Source organism: Myotis yumanensis, unplaced genomic scaffold (assembly GCF_028538775.1).
Source record: "Myotis yumanensis isolate MYYU_CA2020_CCGP unplaced genomic scaffold, mMyoYum1.0.hap1 SCAF_1, whole genome shotgun sequence".
Classification (NCBI taxonomy): domain Eukaryota; kingdom Metazoa; phylum Chordata; class Mammalia; order Chiroptera; family Vespertilionidae; genus Myotis; species Myotis yumanensis.
Genome location: NW_027223752.1, coordinates 232,792,158 through 232,808,089, shown reverse-complemented (window position 1 = coordinate 232,808,089; position 15,932 = coordinate 232,792,158). Strand labels below are relative to the sequence as shown.

Genomic DNA, 15,932 nt, shown 5'->3' with positions numbered 1-15,932 from the left:
TTTCTTTCTCTGATCAGTAGCAGCTACAATAAATATTAATAATCCATACAGTAAGATCGCTCCCATCTTAGGAGAATTTCTTGATGATTTCCACGCTCTTTAGAAAGACAGTTTTCAGGGGCCTGTATGGGACCTTAGGGCAGAGCTTGAGTTGTCTGGTGACTTTCCAGATCTTTCTTTTCCTTAGACTCCTAATTCTGTTCTGTAATCATTAGCATTTTGGGCCTAAGCCTTTTCAAGCTGGCAGAACAAAAGCGACCCCTGAGGCCCAGGAGAAAAGGCCGGAAGAAGGTGACAGCCCAAAACCTGTCCGATGGAGACATAAAGCTGCTGGTGAACATCATCCGGGCCTATGACATTCCTGTGAGGAGACCAACCGCAAGGTGAGAGCCCTCAGGCAGCCCTGGGATGGACCGTGTGGGGTCCTGGCCACGCCCATCACTTCTCTATAGCACACGTGCTCCTGTTTCTAACATAGTGTTATTCTGTGGGGGCCAAAGTCAGACTCCCATTACTTGCAAGTAATAGAACCAAGTTGGTCAATTTAGGCTAAAGAAGGGATTATTGGGACTGTCTCATGGAATGCAAGGACAAGAGGTGCAGCTGAACTAGGGGTAGACTGTAAAGATTAGGATGGTTCTTCTGAGGCCCCATCGTCTCCCTTGCTTGCTTCCCTCTTTTGGTCTGCTTCCTTCTTCTCCGTGTGATGGAAGTGGTCCATCCAGCCAGGGTACCACCCACCAAGCATCAGCTTCTCAGGGGAGAAGGGAAAGGTACCTAGGTGGGGCTCTCTGGAGATGAGTTTCATTTCTTTAAGAATATCAGCTCTTGCCCAGCTGGCATGGCTTAGTGGTTGAACATCAACCTATGAACCAGAAAGTCATGGTTTGATTCCCAGTCAGGGCACATGCCCCTGCTACAGGCTCGATCCCCAGTGGGACATGTGCAGGAGACAGCCAATCAATAATTCTCTCACATCATTGATGCTTGTATCTCTCTCTCTCTCCCTCTCCCTTCCTCTCTGGAATCAATAAAAACATATTTTTTAAAAAAGAATAGCAGCTCTTTAAAAGAGAAAGACAACAAGATCCATGGCTCCTAACTCAAGCTAGGAATCCCTGACCCCAGTCCTTTCCCAGCGAGGCTTGGGAGGTCCAGAGAAGTGTTTACTTAGAATTTGTAGCTCAAGGTTCCTGGAGAAGGCAGGTTCAAAGAAAATACAGTAGGAGAGGAATTAGATCGAGGCAAAGAAGGCTGGTCAGGAAGTTTAGTATCCTGCTACCTGATGGGGATTGAGGTTCATTTATGGGGAAAGGGCAAGTTCTCACTCAGGCACCCCCTTGCAGAGGAGAGAGAAGAGGACTCTGTCCTCTGTTCTTAGCCATACAGGTGGGTCTAGGGATAGAAGTTGGGGAGTCTATAGTGATCACTGAGTGACTGGGGGTGACCAGAGCACACGAAAAGCCTTCCAAAAGGGTCAGCAAGCTTAGAGAGAATGTCTGTCACCAGAGCCATGCATCTTTGGAATAACCATCTGCTCAATATATATAGTTAGTCTTTCTCTGTCATTTATTTTTTTCATATATTTTCCCTCCTAGCAAATTCCAGCAGCCATCAAGGTCTTCAAGAACTTTCAGGGAAAGGCACGCTGCTTCCCCAACCACACACAGCCCAACCCACAGTGCCGACTACCCCCTCGGCCAGGTGAGATGCCCCAGTGCCGGGTCTCTGCTTAGAATCTCACCCCTTATGTTTTCAAGAATTGCCTGGAAACTTTCTGGCCTGTTTTCTGCTTCATTTTTTTGGACGTATACTATTTAGCAAACATATTCCACCTCCACAAAAAGCAAAATCATTCAAGTAACTGTATGGACTCTTACAATTTGCTTTTGCTTTTAAGGTTTTAGTACGTCCTTTTGTAGAAGTCTCTTTTCAACGAACAATTTGCCATACCACGACGGCCGAAGGACCAAACCCCAGCTGGAACGAAGAACTTGAACTTCCGTTTAGGTAAGCACATGGTCCTCTTTAAAGCACTAGAGGGTATTTTGAAGAGATGGGAAGGAAACAGAGGCTCAGAGGGAAATGGCTGAGATGAAAGTTTGTGCAGCTAATGAGCCGAAACAAGAACCAGGAGTCCTGACACCAAGTCCCTTGGTTTCCCTCATGTGCCACAACTGACTCCAATCAAGAATAAAGTGGGGCCCTAGCCAGTTTTCTCAGTGGTTAGAGAGTTGGCCTGTAAACCGAAGGACCAGGAATTCAATTACTAGTCAAGGTCACATACCTCGGTTGCAGGTTCCCCAGCCCTAGAAGGGGTACCTGCGGGGGGCAACCAATAGACGTGTCTCTCTTTCTCCTTCCTCTTCCCTCCCTTCCACTCTCTCTAGAAATCAATGGAACAAATATCCTTGGGTGAGGATTTTAAAAAAAATAATAAAGTGGAAAAATGTCCAACTTGTGAAACTCAGGTTCACTGCGGGACACCACCCTCCTCTCCAGGCTCTGCCTACTTATCGCCCAAGCCTCCCCTCCCCTTCACCCGCGGCCCCTCCGCTGCTTCTCCTTTCTTCATTGTCTCCCCAACTCTGGAAGCTTTAAGTAAATTTGAAACTCTCTCATTTTCAGAAATTATGCTTTTCTCTTACCAGAAATACATAGGCATTTAAAAAAGAAGGAAATCTTACCCTTTGCAACACCATGGATGGACCTGGAGAGCATTATGCTAAGATAAATTAGCCAGGCAGAGAAAGACAAATACCATTTGATTTCTCTCCAATGTGGAATCTAATAAACAAAATAAACTAACAAAGAAAATAGAAACATACTCATAGGTACAGAGAGAGCTATCAGAGGGGAGAGGGTTAGGTTGGGGGGGCTGGGTGAAAAAGGTGAATAAATTAAGCAAAAAAAAAAATAAAAAATATGTATATATATATATATATATATATATATATGTATGTATATATACACACACACACACACACACACACACAGCCAACAGTATGGTGATGGACAGCAGACAGAGGGTTTAGTCCCTTTCTGTTTGGCTATATACAGGCATGTTATGGTGTCCACCCTGTGCAGACAAATGCTTTAACTGAAAGCACAGCTTCCAATCTTCACATCTGTGCTCGTGTTTGAGCACTTTTTAAATGTTGATGTTTGCGTGCTCATTATTTCTGTTTTTCCCATTCCCCTGTCCCCTGGTCACGTGTGCCCATCTGCAGGGCCCCCAGTGGGGACTACAGCACGACCAGCTTGCAGTCAGTGAAAGACGACGTGTTCATTAACATTTTTGATGAAGTGCTGTTTGATGTCTTGGAGGTGAGTTCACCGTTCCAGGAAGATGTCTGCACTCATTCTCACATCCTCCGTCCACCATATAAGACCCGAACCCATTGTCCATCTCTCTTGTATTTTGAATGTCTGAAACTTGACATCATAAATGGGGAAAGAGAGAAAGGGCACTAGCTTTTCTATTGTCGATTGAGTGTCCATTGTGTCCCAGGAATTGTACCAGGCGCTCTTCATACATCTTTTCTTATTTAACTCTAAAATAATGCTGTGACGTAGACTGTTACATCTCCAATTTATTAGTGAGGAAACTGAGGTTCAGACTTTCTTTGGGTCACAAAACCATTAAGCATCTGAGCCAGAATGTGACTTAGGTCAGCCTAACCTAAGCCCACGTACTTTCAGTCCAAATCCTGCTGCAAAATGAGCATTTGGAGTTCTTAACTGATTATTACTACCCACCCCTTCTTTAGGATGACCGGGAAAGAGGAAGTGGAATCCACACTCGTATTGAGAGACACTGGTTGGGATGTGTGAAAATTCCATTTAGCACAATATATTGCCAAGCAAGGGTAAGCATCTGGCATTGGAATGCCGTGGGAATAGGGAACCGCTCTATCCATTTTCCTGTTAAACTTTCTCTGTGGGTATGTACCGCCAACCCTGAGAGAGCCTACATGCAAAGCCCCCTGGGAAACATAAAAAACACTATATAAAGGCATTGATTTTCTGTCATATTTGTGCCCCTTATTAAATATCCATCTTCCTTAGAGTTAGTTGTTAACATATGATTGTTCCAATCTGAGATTTTTAAAAACATTTAAATAGAAGTGAAGGAGAAGGTGGAACAAGGTGGAAACTTGTAAAAGCAACAAAGTGTAACGGACAGATGCCGGGAAGTGACTTGAAGAAATCAGTCAGGACACTGGACGGCCCATTGAGTCAAGTGCGTTTCATGAATGATTCCAGAGTCCTCACCATTTCAAAAAAGGAGAACAGTTAGTAGAGATTCGCTCAACTAAGACATCCTTCCTCAGAGTTTAGCAATTTTTCTAAAGGGATCCGTTAGGTTACCAACTCTTCTATGACCTGTCGCCTCCAATCTGGGACAGTTAAAGATTCTGAAGTGGCTGTAATGTCCCAGCACTGAGTCCATGGCAACAAGAGGCTTTGAGCCACGAGACTGTGGCTAATCTCACACAGCTAAGGAAGGAGGCTTTAATTCCCCAGGCGACGAGGTTGCAGAGCAATACTGCCTGGACCACAGAGTCCAGCAAGGCCAAGGCCACGCCTCAACCCTGGGAGGCCCGGGTTGGTTGCAATCTCATAGATCATCTGGAATTGCAGTCCTCCTCCAAAATAAGGGACAGTCTACAGGTGACGCTGCCGTGACATGCTGGCCAAAAGAATTCACATTTCCTTCTTCGAATATATTTTAAATTACAAAAAAAATTTAAAAAGCACGTCATTTTGCAACCGAAATTGCCCAAGTGATTGGCCACTGCCGAATTTCACATTCGGAAGAGATTATGCTAACCCCTTCTTGATGGATGAATCTCCTTGACTATATCCAGGTAATGTCCCTTCCTCCCTGGAAGACATGTCCTCTTCTAAGTTAAGCCCTTTCCCTATTTCTCCTGAGACACAAATGCCATTGAAGAGTGAAACAAAACTGTGAATTCTATACCTTCACATTCCAGCCCTGAACTGGCTCTAGCACTAGATAGTCTAACAAACACACTGTCGCTTGGACAATGCAAGAGGTAAAAGTCCTGCCCCTCTGGACCTCTGCACAGTTAGGTCATGTTATAAAAGTGGCTTATAATCCATTCAGCCCACATTTACTGAGTGTCCGCTGTGTACACAAAACACGGCTGTATATCAGAGAAGGGTGATACACAGGGAGTGGATTACAGATTCTGTTCACCAAGAGCAAACATCTGGAGGAGCATCGTAAACACGCTCACAATGATAAAGTCTGACAGAATGTGCCCGTGTAACAAATGAAGAAAACAAACCACGTGTGAGGCTGGCGGAGCTGACAAAATAATTCATGAAGGCGATAACATAAAATCGTTACAATTTTGCAAGGTGGAGATGGGAGGCTGGGGTATCCGGGAAAGGCGGGTGGCTGCTAGCTAACACCTCCTGAGCAGTTCACCACCGGCCAGGCATTCTTGTCAGTGCTGTACATCCATGAAAGCATCCGGCACACGCAACTGCCCTGCAGACTAGTTACTGTTATGATCGCCCTTTTACAAACGCATACATTGAGACACGGGGTTTAATTCAGGTTGTGAACCCAGGACACCTAGTGTTAGTATCAACATGCATAACTCGCCCACACTCTGCTGAACCAAGAAAAGGTGAAGAAAAAGGCAGTGCTTTCTGTGAACGCTTAGGGAGACCGGCTGCTAGAGCGTCGCCCTGTGGACCGAAGGGTCCGGGGTTTGGTTCTGGTCAAGGGCACATACCGCGGTTGCAGGCCCTCCCCGACCTGGGCCCTGGTGGTGCAACAAATCGATGTGTTTCTCTCACATCGATGTTTCTCTCTGTCTTTCTCTCTCTCCTCCACTCTCCCTAAAAATCAATGGAAAAATATCCTCAGGTGAGGATTTAAAAAAAAGATAGAGAGAGACTGGCTGGAATGATGGGCGACCCTGAATGCCAGTCTGAGCAGTCCTTAGTGAATTCATCAGACAGTGAATCGACATGTGCTTTTGAGCGTCTGTTGACAAATGACCGGGATGTTTACCACGTCGTGTTTTCTGCACAGATCGATGGAACATTTAAAATAGACATCCCCCCTGTTCTCCTGGGCTACAGTAAGGAGCGGAGCGTGATCACTGAGCGGGGCTTTGACTCTGTCCGCAGCCTCAGCGAAGGCTCCTACATCGCCCTGTTCATCACCATCGAGCCTCAGCTGGTTCCCGGGGAGTCGGTGCGAGAAAAGGTAAGTCTGGCTACCCGTCAGTCGTGTCTGACCTTGGCAACACGAGAAATGCTCGCTAGGCCCTGCTGGGGTGAACTGGGACCACGGGGCACAAGCAGAGGTTTCCTTTCTCCAAATCCACTCAGTGCTCCGTCTGCTTGGACAGAATGAAGGGAGAGAGCACCCGTGTGGGTCTGCATTTCCACCCAGCCAACAATTCGGTCAATCAGCAACGTCAGCTTTTAGGCCAGTGGTTCTCAACCTTGGCTGCACATTAGAATCACCTGGGAAATTTTTTAAAATCCTGATTTCTGGGCCTCATCCTCGGGAAATTCTGTTTCTTTGTTACTAATGTTGTGGCCCCACCCCATAACAAAGAAACAGAATTTCCGGAGGATGAGGCCCAGAAATCAGGATTTTAAAAAGATTCCCAGGTGATTCTAATGTGCAGCCAAGGTTGAGAACCACTGTTTTAGGCAAAGCAAGACGAATATAAACATGCTCCCCTTCCAGAATTTTCTCAGTGGGAGGGAGATGAAATAGGACTCTTCATCTGGACATGTTTTGGCAAGCACGCTGACATACATCTGCATGACCTCACATCCCTGGCTGTGCTGTGTACTGAATCGATTCATAGGATTCTAAGGCTAGGTGACCTTCAGGGGTGACCTCCATTCGTTCCAGTGCCTCCGGATAGAAATAGATATGTGCACAGGCACTCTAATTTTGCACAGCTCTAGAAAAAAAAAAAAAGAGCTTCCAGAACTTTCATTTGTTAGCAGCTGTTTCCCGCCCTTCCTAGCAGGGGAGGGGGGGCGGGGTACTGTGTTCACGTAGCATGCCCATGCGGCCTTGAGGCGTGCCACCCTCATTGGACTGGGGAGAAAATATCGACCATAACCTCTTATCATTGTGAACTATCACAGTAATAACAACCACCACAAACAGGGCCTGAGTTCTTCCTCTGTCCAGAGCACTGTCAGGCATTTGACTCATGTTCTCCCCTTTAATAGTCCCGCTGTCGTGTGAGGTGGGTCTCCAATCAGAGATGAGGAAATAAAGCTCCTCTTATCCTGGTTCACCCAGGGAGTAAGGCCACAACTGACAACAAAAAATCTGTCCCACTTGAAATCTGATCTACTCAATATTTGCAGAGAATCTTCTATGTAGCGGGTGCTTTTTAGGCACCAGAGATACAACAAACAGCCTAGAAAAGCAATTAAAATTCCTTGGCGCTTACAAGCCCAAGTTGTTAGCGACTAAGCTGTACTGCATCGATCACTGTGCCGACTCTTTATCCACTGTCATTAGACTCAGATGGAGGTTTTCTTAAATGAGCACATTCCTCTCTTTCCTTTTCAGTATCACAATTTGGTTCACAGAGGAATATACTCTTATTATTTCCCATTCGTAAGGCATTTACAGAAGACATAAAGGATGATTGGGGAAAAAAATCTACCGAAATTCAAATTCCTCTTATACGCTGGCCTTTATCACCAAAGTTGTAAAAAGGATGTTGTCTATAAAGCATGTTAGCATGCATGCATTTCAAAATAGTTTAGGAAAGGAAGCATATTCAGAAAGCGTCACCTGGAGAGAATGCCAGCAGGCATGTTTACGCTGTAGGATGCTCCCATTCAGGATGGTTTCACAGTATCTGTGTATTCTATCAGGAGAGAACACAGTCAGCTAGTCTCCCCCCGTAGGTGAGCTCTGAACCGTGTGGCCACTGTCCATCTGTGACTGTGGCTAGAAGGAGGACATCAGAGACCCCCTGGCACATGGCGCATTCAAGGGCACTGGCCTCCTTTCACAGAATGTTCCAGGCCTCCGGGGCTCTGAGACCCAGTTCCCAAGCCTGCAGCCTTTCTTCCTCAAAGCAGATAACCAGGCTGTCCTCCTGCCTTTGGTAGCATTTCACTGCCCCGCTGTGGCTGCAGGCAGCATTTCTCTGAGACCTCTAAAAATGAAGCCACGAGGAACCCCTGGGAGCCCAGGTTCTCTGATGCTTTTGGATAAGGAGGTACCTGGGCTGACAGCACCCTCACGGTCCTAAATGCACAGGCAGACAACGTCCCTCAGGGCTTCCCTGTCCATTACTCAAGAAAGAGCAGCTCTTCCTAAAATAATAGGGACCCACACCTGGAATCGTTTTCCCACTGACTGCAACTTCCAGGATTCAGGGATTATTCTTCCCTCCACCATCATCCCATATGATGCCATTCCACGGGATTTTTTAAAGTTATTTACCCATGGAATTTTCTAAAAAATCAGTAGCAAATCCTGAAACTCTTATTCCAACATTGTCTTGGTAAAAACAAGTTTTTGAAAATAGATTGTTTCTGTTAATGAAGTCTTTCTGTTGTTTCTTTCCCTCTTTCTTTCTTGCCTCTGAGAGATGAGTGAGATGCAGAAAAAGGTACCAAGCCTTTTGTGTTTACCCTTCATCAGTCAACAGGTCCCAGGCTTTCACTTTCATTCTCTGCTTTGGTCCCTGTCCACCTTATGGAGTCTACTGAGTCCTGACATGTGTGTGTGTGTGTGGTATGTGTGTGTGTGTGTGTGTGTGTGTGTGGTGTCCCCTTAGCAATGACCTTCAGATGCCTGCAGCTCCATGGTGAATGTCCAGCTTTGTCTTTTGGCCCATTTCATTTTGTCAGGATTCGTATTTAGCTTTGAATCTAGGAAGTCGTGGGTCTGAATGTCACCTGCATGCTGGGAGCTACCTACCTCCAGTGTTTCCATGGCTATAAAACCCCAGAGCTGCTTCTTACAGAGACAGTGGGTCTGTGACAGTTATTTCTGATCAGTGGAGCTGTCAAACTGTAGGTAAACAAAGTGGGGGGGGGGGGGGAATAAGCCCATTCAGCTTCCTGTAAGTATGTATATGAACCTCCAGGTTAAAGAATTAAGCCACTTAAGAACCTTCCAAGTTTCATGTTGAATCAAATGGTGAAGTTGTCAGCTCCACCTTAATTAGTTTCACGACAAATGACCCGAATTCTTTCAGCATGGAGCTTTTGCTTGGCACTTCTTAGGTTACCAACATAGCATCCGACTCACTCCTTAAATTACTGTTTCACGCCATGAAATGGCATCCCAGTGGCCTAAATAAGTATTAATGACCATTGATACTTATTAAGTGTTTACCTTGTATATGCTCCGTGCAGAAATGAACAAAGAATGATTCAAACACGGGCCCCACCATCAGGAAGCACTAGTTACAGAACCAAAATATAACACAGAACATCCAGGTCCAAGTGGCAGAAAATGTTTGAAACACTTTTTTCAACTTGGAAGCCCACAGTCCTGATTCAAGATTGTTACCTTCCTTTCTGGACAGTGCCTGTGTCTGCTTCTTCAACGCTACCGTAGTGCATTGTTTATCCCCATACAAGTTCTGGTCAAGTTCCCTAAGCACCTGATTGCTCATCCATGTTCTCCCCTGGACTAGAAGCTCCTTGAGGGGACTGTTTCAAACTCATTCACCCAGAGTGCCTGGAACCTTGCAGACTCTCAGCAACATGTTTCAAATAACCAGATGGATGAATAAATAAGCGAATGAGTCTGAAGGAAACAGGGATGAAATTTTACTAGGTGCTTTTTAAAATTTTTTTTATTATTTCAGAGGGGAAGGAAGGGAGAGAGAGAAACAATAATGATGAGAGAGAATCAGCAATCGGTTGCCTCCTGCATGCCATCCACTGGGGATCAAGCCCACAACCCGGGCATGTGCCCTGACCAGGAATCGAACTGCGACCTCCTGGCTCATAGGTCGACGCTCAACCACTGAGCAACACTGGCCAGGCAAACTGTGTTTTTATCCACACCATCCTTGTTTCATAATTCTCCATCTTTCTAAAATTGTAATTCTTTCTGGCCTGGCAGTTCTACCGTAGGAGCCCATCACACACCTATATAAAAGCCTTAGGAGCTCACCTTTTCCATTTATTTATGTATTCACCACAGCACCTATTAGATAGCTGCCATGCCTTGCCACTGTGCTGAGTTGTAGGTGGTTATGATGATGATGATGTTGTCAAGATTCTGATAGCAGGGGGATATCCTGTGGGAATATATAGGAGGCCTTTGGAGATGTCCCTGTCCTATGGAACCCCCACAACCGCTACCCCAATTTCTCAGGGTACAGAGACAAAATTAGAAACAGAAGCCATGGCCCAGCTCCCATATAAGAGAGTCAAGAATAATCAGAATACTCGATTCTAGTTGAAGTTATAACCAGTAATGTGAGAGTTTCCATTTACTCATTCATTCACTGAACAATATTTGTTAAGCACTTACTATGTGCTGGGTAGCATTCAGTACTGGAGATAAAAACCAAGATCAAAACAAAATCCCTGACTTCAGGAAACTTAAACTGTAGAGGAGACAGAGTAAATAAACATATCCTATAACTGTGATTTTAAATGCTAAAAAAATAATATAAAGAGAGATGAGGGGAATAGCAGCGAATGAGGGGGAAAGCTGGATGCATTTTCATCCTCAAAAAAGAAAACCATAAAAACAAAATAAAAAGCTTCAAGCACTGCCTAGAATCTAAATTGAACTTAAAAATTAATTTCCTTAATTTCCCTAATAAAACTGTATTTGAGTTTGACTCGAAATTCTTTGAAGTGTAAGTAACAATGCATATATTTTTAGACTAAGCAACACATTTTTTATGAAAACATTTAAAGAGCTGCTTTTTATGCTATATTTTTAGCAATGGCTTGAGGGGAAAAGGCAATTGAAATTTGTTCTGTTTCATCTGCTTTGAGTTACTTTCAAAAGTCTGGAAAATGGTAGCTCACCTTGGATCAGAGAACCCCTAAAATAACTACTATACATGTGATGTTTCCAGTTCTGCTCCCTTTTCCTTGAGAACATTACTTGTTATTATAGTGATTATGGATTTGAAACTTTTTAGTACATCCATATACGTCTGTAAATTTGTTGTCCATTTAATATAAGTTGCTTAAGTTTTATATTTGGGATTTTAGACTTGAGTCCTTCTTGCCTCTGAAACTGACATCAAAATACACATCAAACTATTGCTTGGTCTCATCAATCATAATTAGTACCTCATCGTTTACATTTTTGAAGTTGTTTTATTAATCGCATAGGGCTGCTTGTCTGTGAACTACTTTCTTTCAATCCTGTTAAGTATGTTTTAAGTATTTAATGAATCCATCTAATTTGAAGATTATGAAGCATCAGGGACACGGGGCATGGTGGTATTGGATCACTGAATCGTAATTCCTGGAGCTCACATTTAGTTTGGGCTGACTGTGAGATCTGAGCAAGTTCTACTGTGTCTCCTGTAACCATATGCAAACTCCATGGAGTCTTTCTCTTTGAAGTTTGATTCTCAGGAAGATGAGAAATTGCTCCAAGCAACAGAGAAGTTTCACGCTGAATGCGCCTTAAAGTTCCCAAATCGGCAGTGCCTTACCACAGTGATCGACATAAGTGGGAAGACGGTTTTTGTTACTCGTTATCTCAAGCCTTTAAACCCTCCTCAGGAGCTTCTTGATGCTTATCCCAACGACCCACAGGCCACCGCAGTAAGTATGTTATGACCAATCAAACCTGGGGCTAAAAGTGGGTTAAAGTTTCAATATATTACCATCTTAATTATCATATTTCATAGTAGTTAAGAAAGTAACGCTAACCCTGGCTGGTGTGGCTCCTTAGTTGGGCATCGTCCTGTCCACTGAAAGGTCGCAGGTTTGATTCCCAATCAGGGCACAAGCCCAGGTTGTGGGCGTGATCCCAGATGTATGTGTGGGAGGCAGACCACCAATGCTTCTCTCTCCCATTGATGTTTTTCTCTCTCCCTCTCCCTTCCTTTCTAAAAAAAAAAAATCAATAAAAAAAAACATTTTTTAAAGAAAGTAACTAAATTAAGATCATTAGTGATTAAAACATTTTTATGACCATGAGGCTTGTGTTCTTTAGAAAAGTTTGAAGGTTCCAGAGAGGATAGTAACTTTTGGTTCTTTCTTTCAACACATATTAAGTGCTTACTATATCCCTGACAGATACTGGTGCTGGGAAATGGATATTTGGGAGATGCTCTACACTTTCAGTGTCTTCCATAAATGTCTTCATCATGTATTCTTGGTACCTTCATAGCATCTGAACCCAGGCCCTGACTTCAGAACTCTGGCACTTCCCAGTGTACCAAGACAGTGTTATACCTAACGTTACAAGCATCCCTGGATTCCAATTAAGCAAAAATGCCTTCCAATATTTGAGTACATACAGCACGTGTGCCATCAACACCAAGCACGTCCAGAGTGGCCATTGAAAATGCACATGCCTTCCTCTGCTCACGGCTATTCAGCACAGCTCCCAGGGACAGAGCCCGTGTGGTCAGCAGGCTCTTCAGTGAGCCCTGTAACCCTGACTGTCTTTAGGGAGGGGATAGTGTTGGGACTAATTTCTGCTAATAAGTTATTAATTAGTAATTTAGTAATATAGTCATTTAGGAACAGGATAATGAGATATCTATTTGCAGATATAAATACATAAAAAACCCTTGTATTCCACATTTCATTTCCTTTTTTTATTAATCAACTTTTATTGAAAACTATAAAGGGACTTCTATTGTCTCTAGTATAGTAGAGTAGGAAGAAAACTTCTCCCAGCATAGAACATTTAAGAGTGATGAATTAAATATTGAAAACATTTTTAAAATCATAGCTGAAATAGGAAGAGACAGGAAACAGCAAGAGAGCAAGATTCCACAAGGATGAGGGCTTGAAATAGTGTTTGCCTTGAGGGCATCAAATAATTCCCGGTGCCTAGAGCTGGGTTTTCATGGGCCACAAGGCTGTTGGGGGGGAGGAGGGAGGGGTGAGCAGGCCAAAGGCTGAAGGAGAGGCTCCACTACAATTAGAACCCTTGATAGGTGACACCAATATGAACTAGGAGCTACCCTGCCCTGTAGGAGGAAGCCTGCCTGTTAAAATAGATTTCCAGTTTTTAGTGGAACTTGACAAGCTGATTCTAATATTTCTATGGAGTGCAAAGTGTCAAAATAGCCAAGACAACCCTGCAGAGTAAGAACTCAGTGGGAAGATTTGCGTCTTCATTTAAATGAATGTAATGACAAAATAAACACGTTCTTAAGAGGAAAAAGACAAGAAAGATTTGTCATCCCGCACATCCAGACTGCTGATGAGACCACAGTGATTAAGGGAAAATGGTATTGACACATTTAGAACAAAGAAAATTAAGAGAGAATAAAAACTCCAGACTAGATCCACTCAAACCTGATACGTGACCAAGCTGGCATTGGAGAGGAATAAAGAAAAAATGGACTGTTACATCGATTGTACCAGGATCACTGACTTTTCATATGAAAAAATAAAAACAGATTCCTGCTTCACATCATTCAATTGCAGATAGATTGAGGACTCAAATATGAGAAGCATTTTTATCTTTCTGATCTGAGATAGAAAGTTCTTCAACAAGACAGAAAAGTACCAACTATAAAAAGAATGATAAATTTGACCACATTAAAACTGAGAACTTGAGTTTATGAAAAGGCACCGTAAAAAACTGAAAGGACAAGTCACAAATCAGGAGGGGATATTTGCAACATGTATAACAGACAAATGAATAGTAGCTAGAATATGTTAAAAACAAACAAACCTACAAATCAATTTAAAATATGCAGAAGTGGCCCTAGCTGGTTTGGCTCAGTGGATAGAGTGTCAGCCTGTGGACTGAAGGGTCCCGGGTTCGATTCCAGTCAAAGTCACCTACCGGTTGCGGCTTGATCCCCAGCCCTGGTCAGGGTGCATGTGGGAGGCAACCAATTGATATGTCTCTCTCACATCAATGTTTCTCTCTGTCTCTCTCCTTCCTTTCCACTCTCTCTAAAAATCAATGGACAAATAGATTTGAGGATTAACAAAACAACAACAGAAACATGCAGAAGTGAAAACATGACAGGCCATATGAAAAGATGCTCAACCTTCTTAGAAATTACATAAATCTGAGTTACAACAAAGGTGCCCTGACCTTGGTTTCTAAATGTTATTGCCCTTCAAAAGGAGAAATGGCTGCTTTCAGGACTGAGCGAGGAAAAATACAAGATGATCCCAGAAAGCCTCTTTTTAGCAGAGAGTAAGGAAGAACGTGGTGGGGGGAGCAGTGGGGAGGGCAAGTGGGGGATGACAACGACATTTCAAAGAGACAGAGGGGCCAGTTTCTTCATCTGTAACAAATGGATAATAGCAAGGACCTTCTTCATAGGATGTTTGGAGAGGGGAAGCCTTCGGCGAGCATGAGCCTTCGTTGCGTTTTGTACACACGAACGTTTGTGATATATGAAACTTTCTTGCAGGCAACGAGACACAGGATCCAGCCTTCTATTTGATAGAAATTATTTTTTAAAGCCAGTTTTGTTTAAACAGGAACTGGTGGCTCGGTACGTGTCACTGATTCCCTTCCTGCCGGACGCTGTTTCGTTTGCGGGCATCTGTGACCTGTGGAGCACGTCTGATGTAAGTCGTTCTTCCTCACAGCTTACGGTTGGCGCTGACTCCTCCGAGTATTGGCTAAAGGCCTTGCGTGACTTTCAACTGCCACACTCGTTAGTCATTATCAAAATCTACTGTCACCTGTTTCCAGGATGGGCTGAATTCTGAAGTCGTTTTTCTTTCTGGATTAATCTGCCCAAAGATCAAAAATTCACTTTTTTTTATTTGCACAAAGAAATTTAAAAAAACAAACACTTCAGATGCCTTAACTCTGATTTATCCTCCAAGTATTGCCTTATCAACATCCCAGTTTTATTCATTAAAAAATAACAGCTACAGCCTCTGATACATTTGGAATTGTATATTCCTTCATTTGTGGGCTTCTTAAGGCATGCCATGTCATTATTCGTTCAGCATGTATTTCTGGGCCACCTACCAGGTATCAGACACTGTACTAAGCTCTGGCCACAAGCGAAAGAAGCGTGGTGTTTGCTCTCATGAGCTTACAGTCTGTGTGCCAGTAACTTCCAACGGGATCTTCTGGAGGGTAAACAAACATGTACCGCTGGTATTCATTCTGTTTCTACATTTCGGGTTGTATTGTGTTTGCATAAAATTAAACTATATTATGCAACGCCCTTTGGAGGATTTTAAAAAACAGGTCATATACTGCAAAGCACTCATTTTAACAATGATGTTTTAAAACCCTGCACAGCCAATCCAGAATAAAGCAGTCAGTGAAGGCAACATGATTTTTTTTTTCTTTGTGTCAGCAATTCCTGGATCTCCTGGCAGGAGATGAAGAAGAACATGCAGTATTACTATGCAACTATTTTCTCTCCCTGGGGAAAAAGGCCTGGCTCATGATGGGCAATGCCATTCCCGAGGTAAGACAGGTGGGCTGGCTTTAACAGAGGCGTGGCGTTGTCTAACAGGGTTGCTATGTTCCAGATCATAAACAGGGCTGATTCTCATAACTGTCTTTTGAGTTGTAAGGAAAGTGGCCCAGAAATTCCGTAATAGGCAGAGAGGACCAATGATAAGACACAAAATGGTTTTCAGCCATATGGAGTACCAGGCCCTACACAAGACTTTAAATTTTTTGGCAAATCTGCATCCTTTCCCACGCAAAGCCCCACCGAGCTCTGCCCTTTGAGTATGAGCCTCTCCTGCCCTTGTTACTAAGAATTCTGACTCCCTTGGTGACCCGG

General features: G+C 43.7%; 1 protein-coding gene across 7 annotated transcripts in view; it reads left to right on the top strand.

Moving 5' to 3' along the window:
* The window catches only part of CC2D2A (coiled-coil and C2 domain containing 2A), a 73,702-nt gene that overhangs the window by 49,702 nt on the left and 8,068 nt on the right, over positions 1-15,932 (top strand). For 5 of the 7 annotated variants that reach the window (XM_070399131.1, XM_070399135.1, XM_070399136.1 and 2 more), the window contains 10 exons: positions 216-383; positions 1,599-1,704; positions 1,901-2,010; positions 3,231-3,327; positions 3,771-3,869; positions 6,074-6,250; positions 8,628-8,648; positions 11,590-11,793; positions 14,656-14,745; positions 15,495-15,608. In XM_070399131.1, the coding sequence (XP_070255232.1) occupies positions 216-383; positions 1,599-1,704; positions 1,901-2,010; positions 3,231-3,327; positions 3,771-3,869; positions 6,074-6,250; positions 8,628-8,648; positions 11,590-11,793; positions 14,656-14,745; positions 15,495-15,608 (1,186 nt within the window). The remainder of the gene's footprint in view (positions 1-215; positions 384-1,598; positions 1,705-1,900; positions 2,011-3,230; positions 3,328-3,770; positions 3,870-6,073; positions 6,251-8,627; positions 8,649-11,589; positions 11,794-14,655; positions 14,746-15,494; positions 15,609-15,932) is intronic. The other 2 variants (XM_070399139.1, XM_070399137.1) reach the window with 2 other exon arrangements.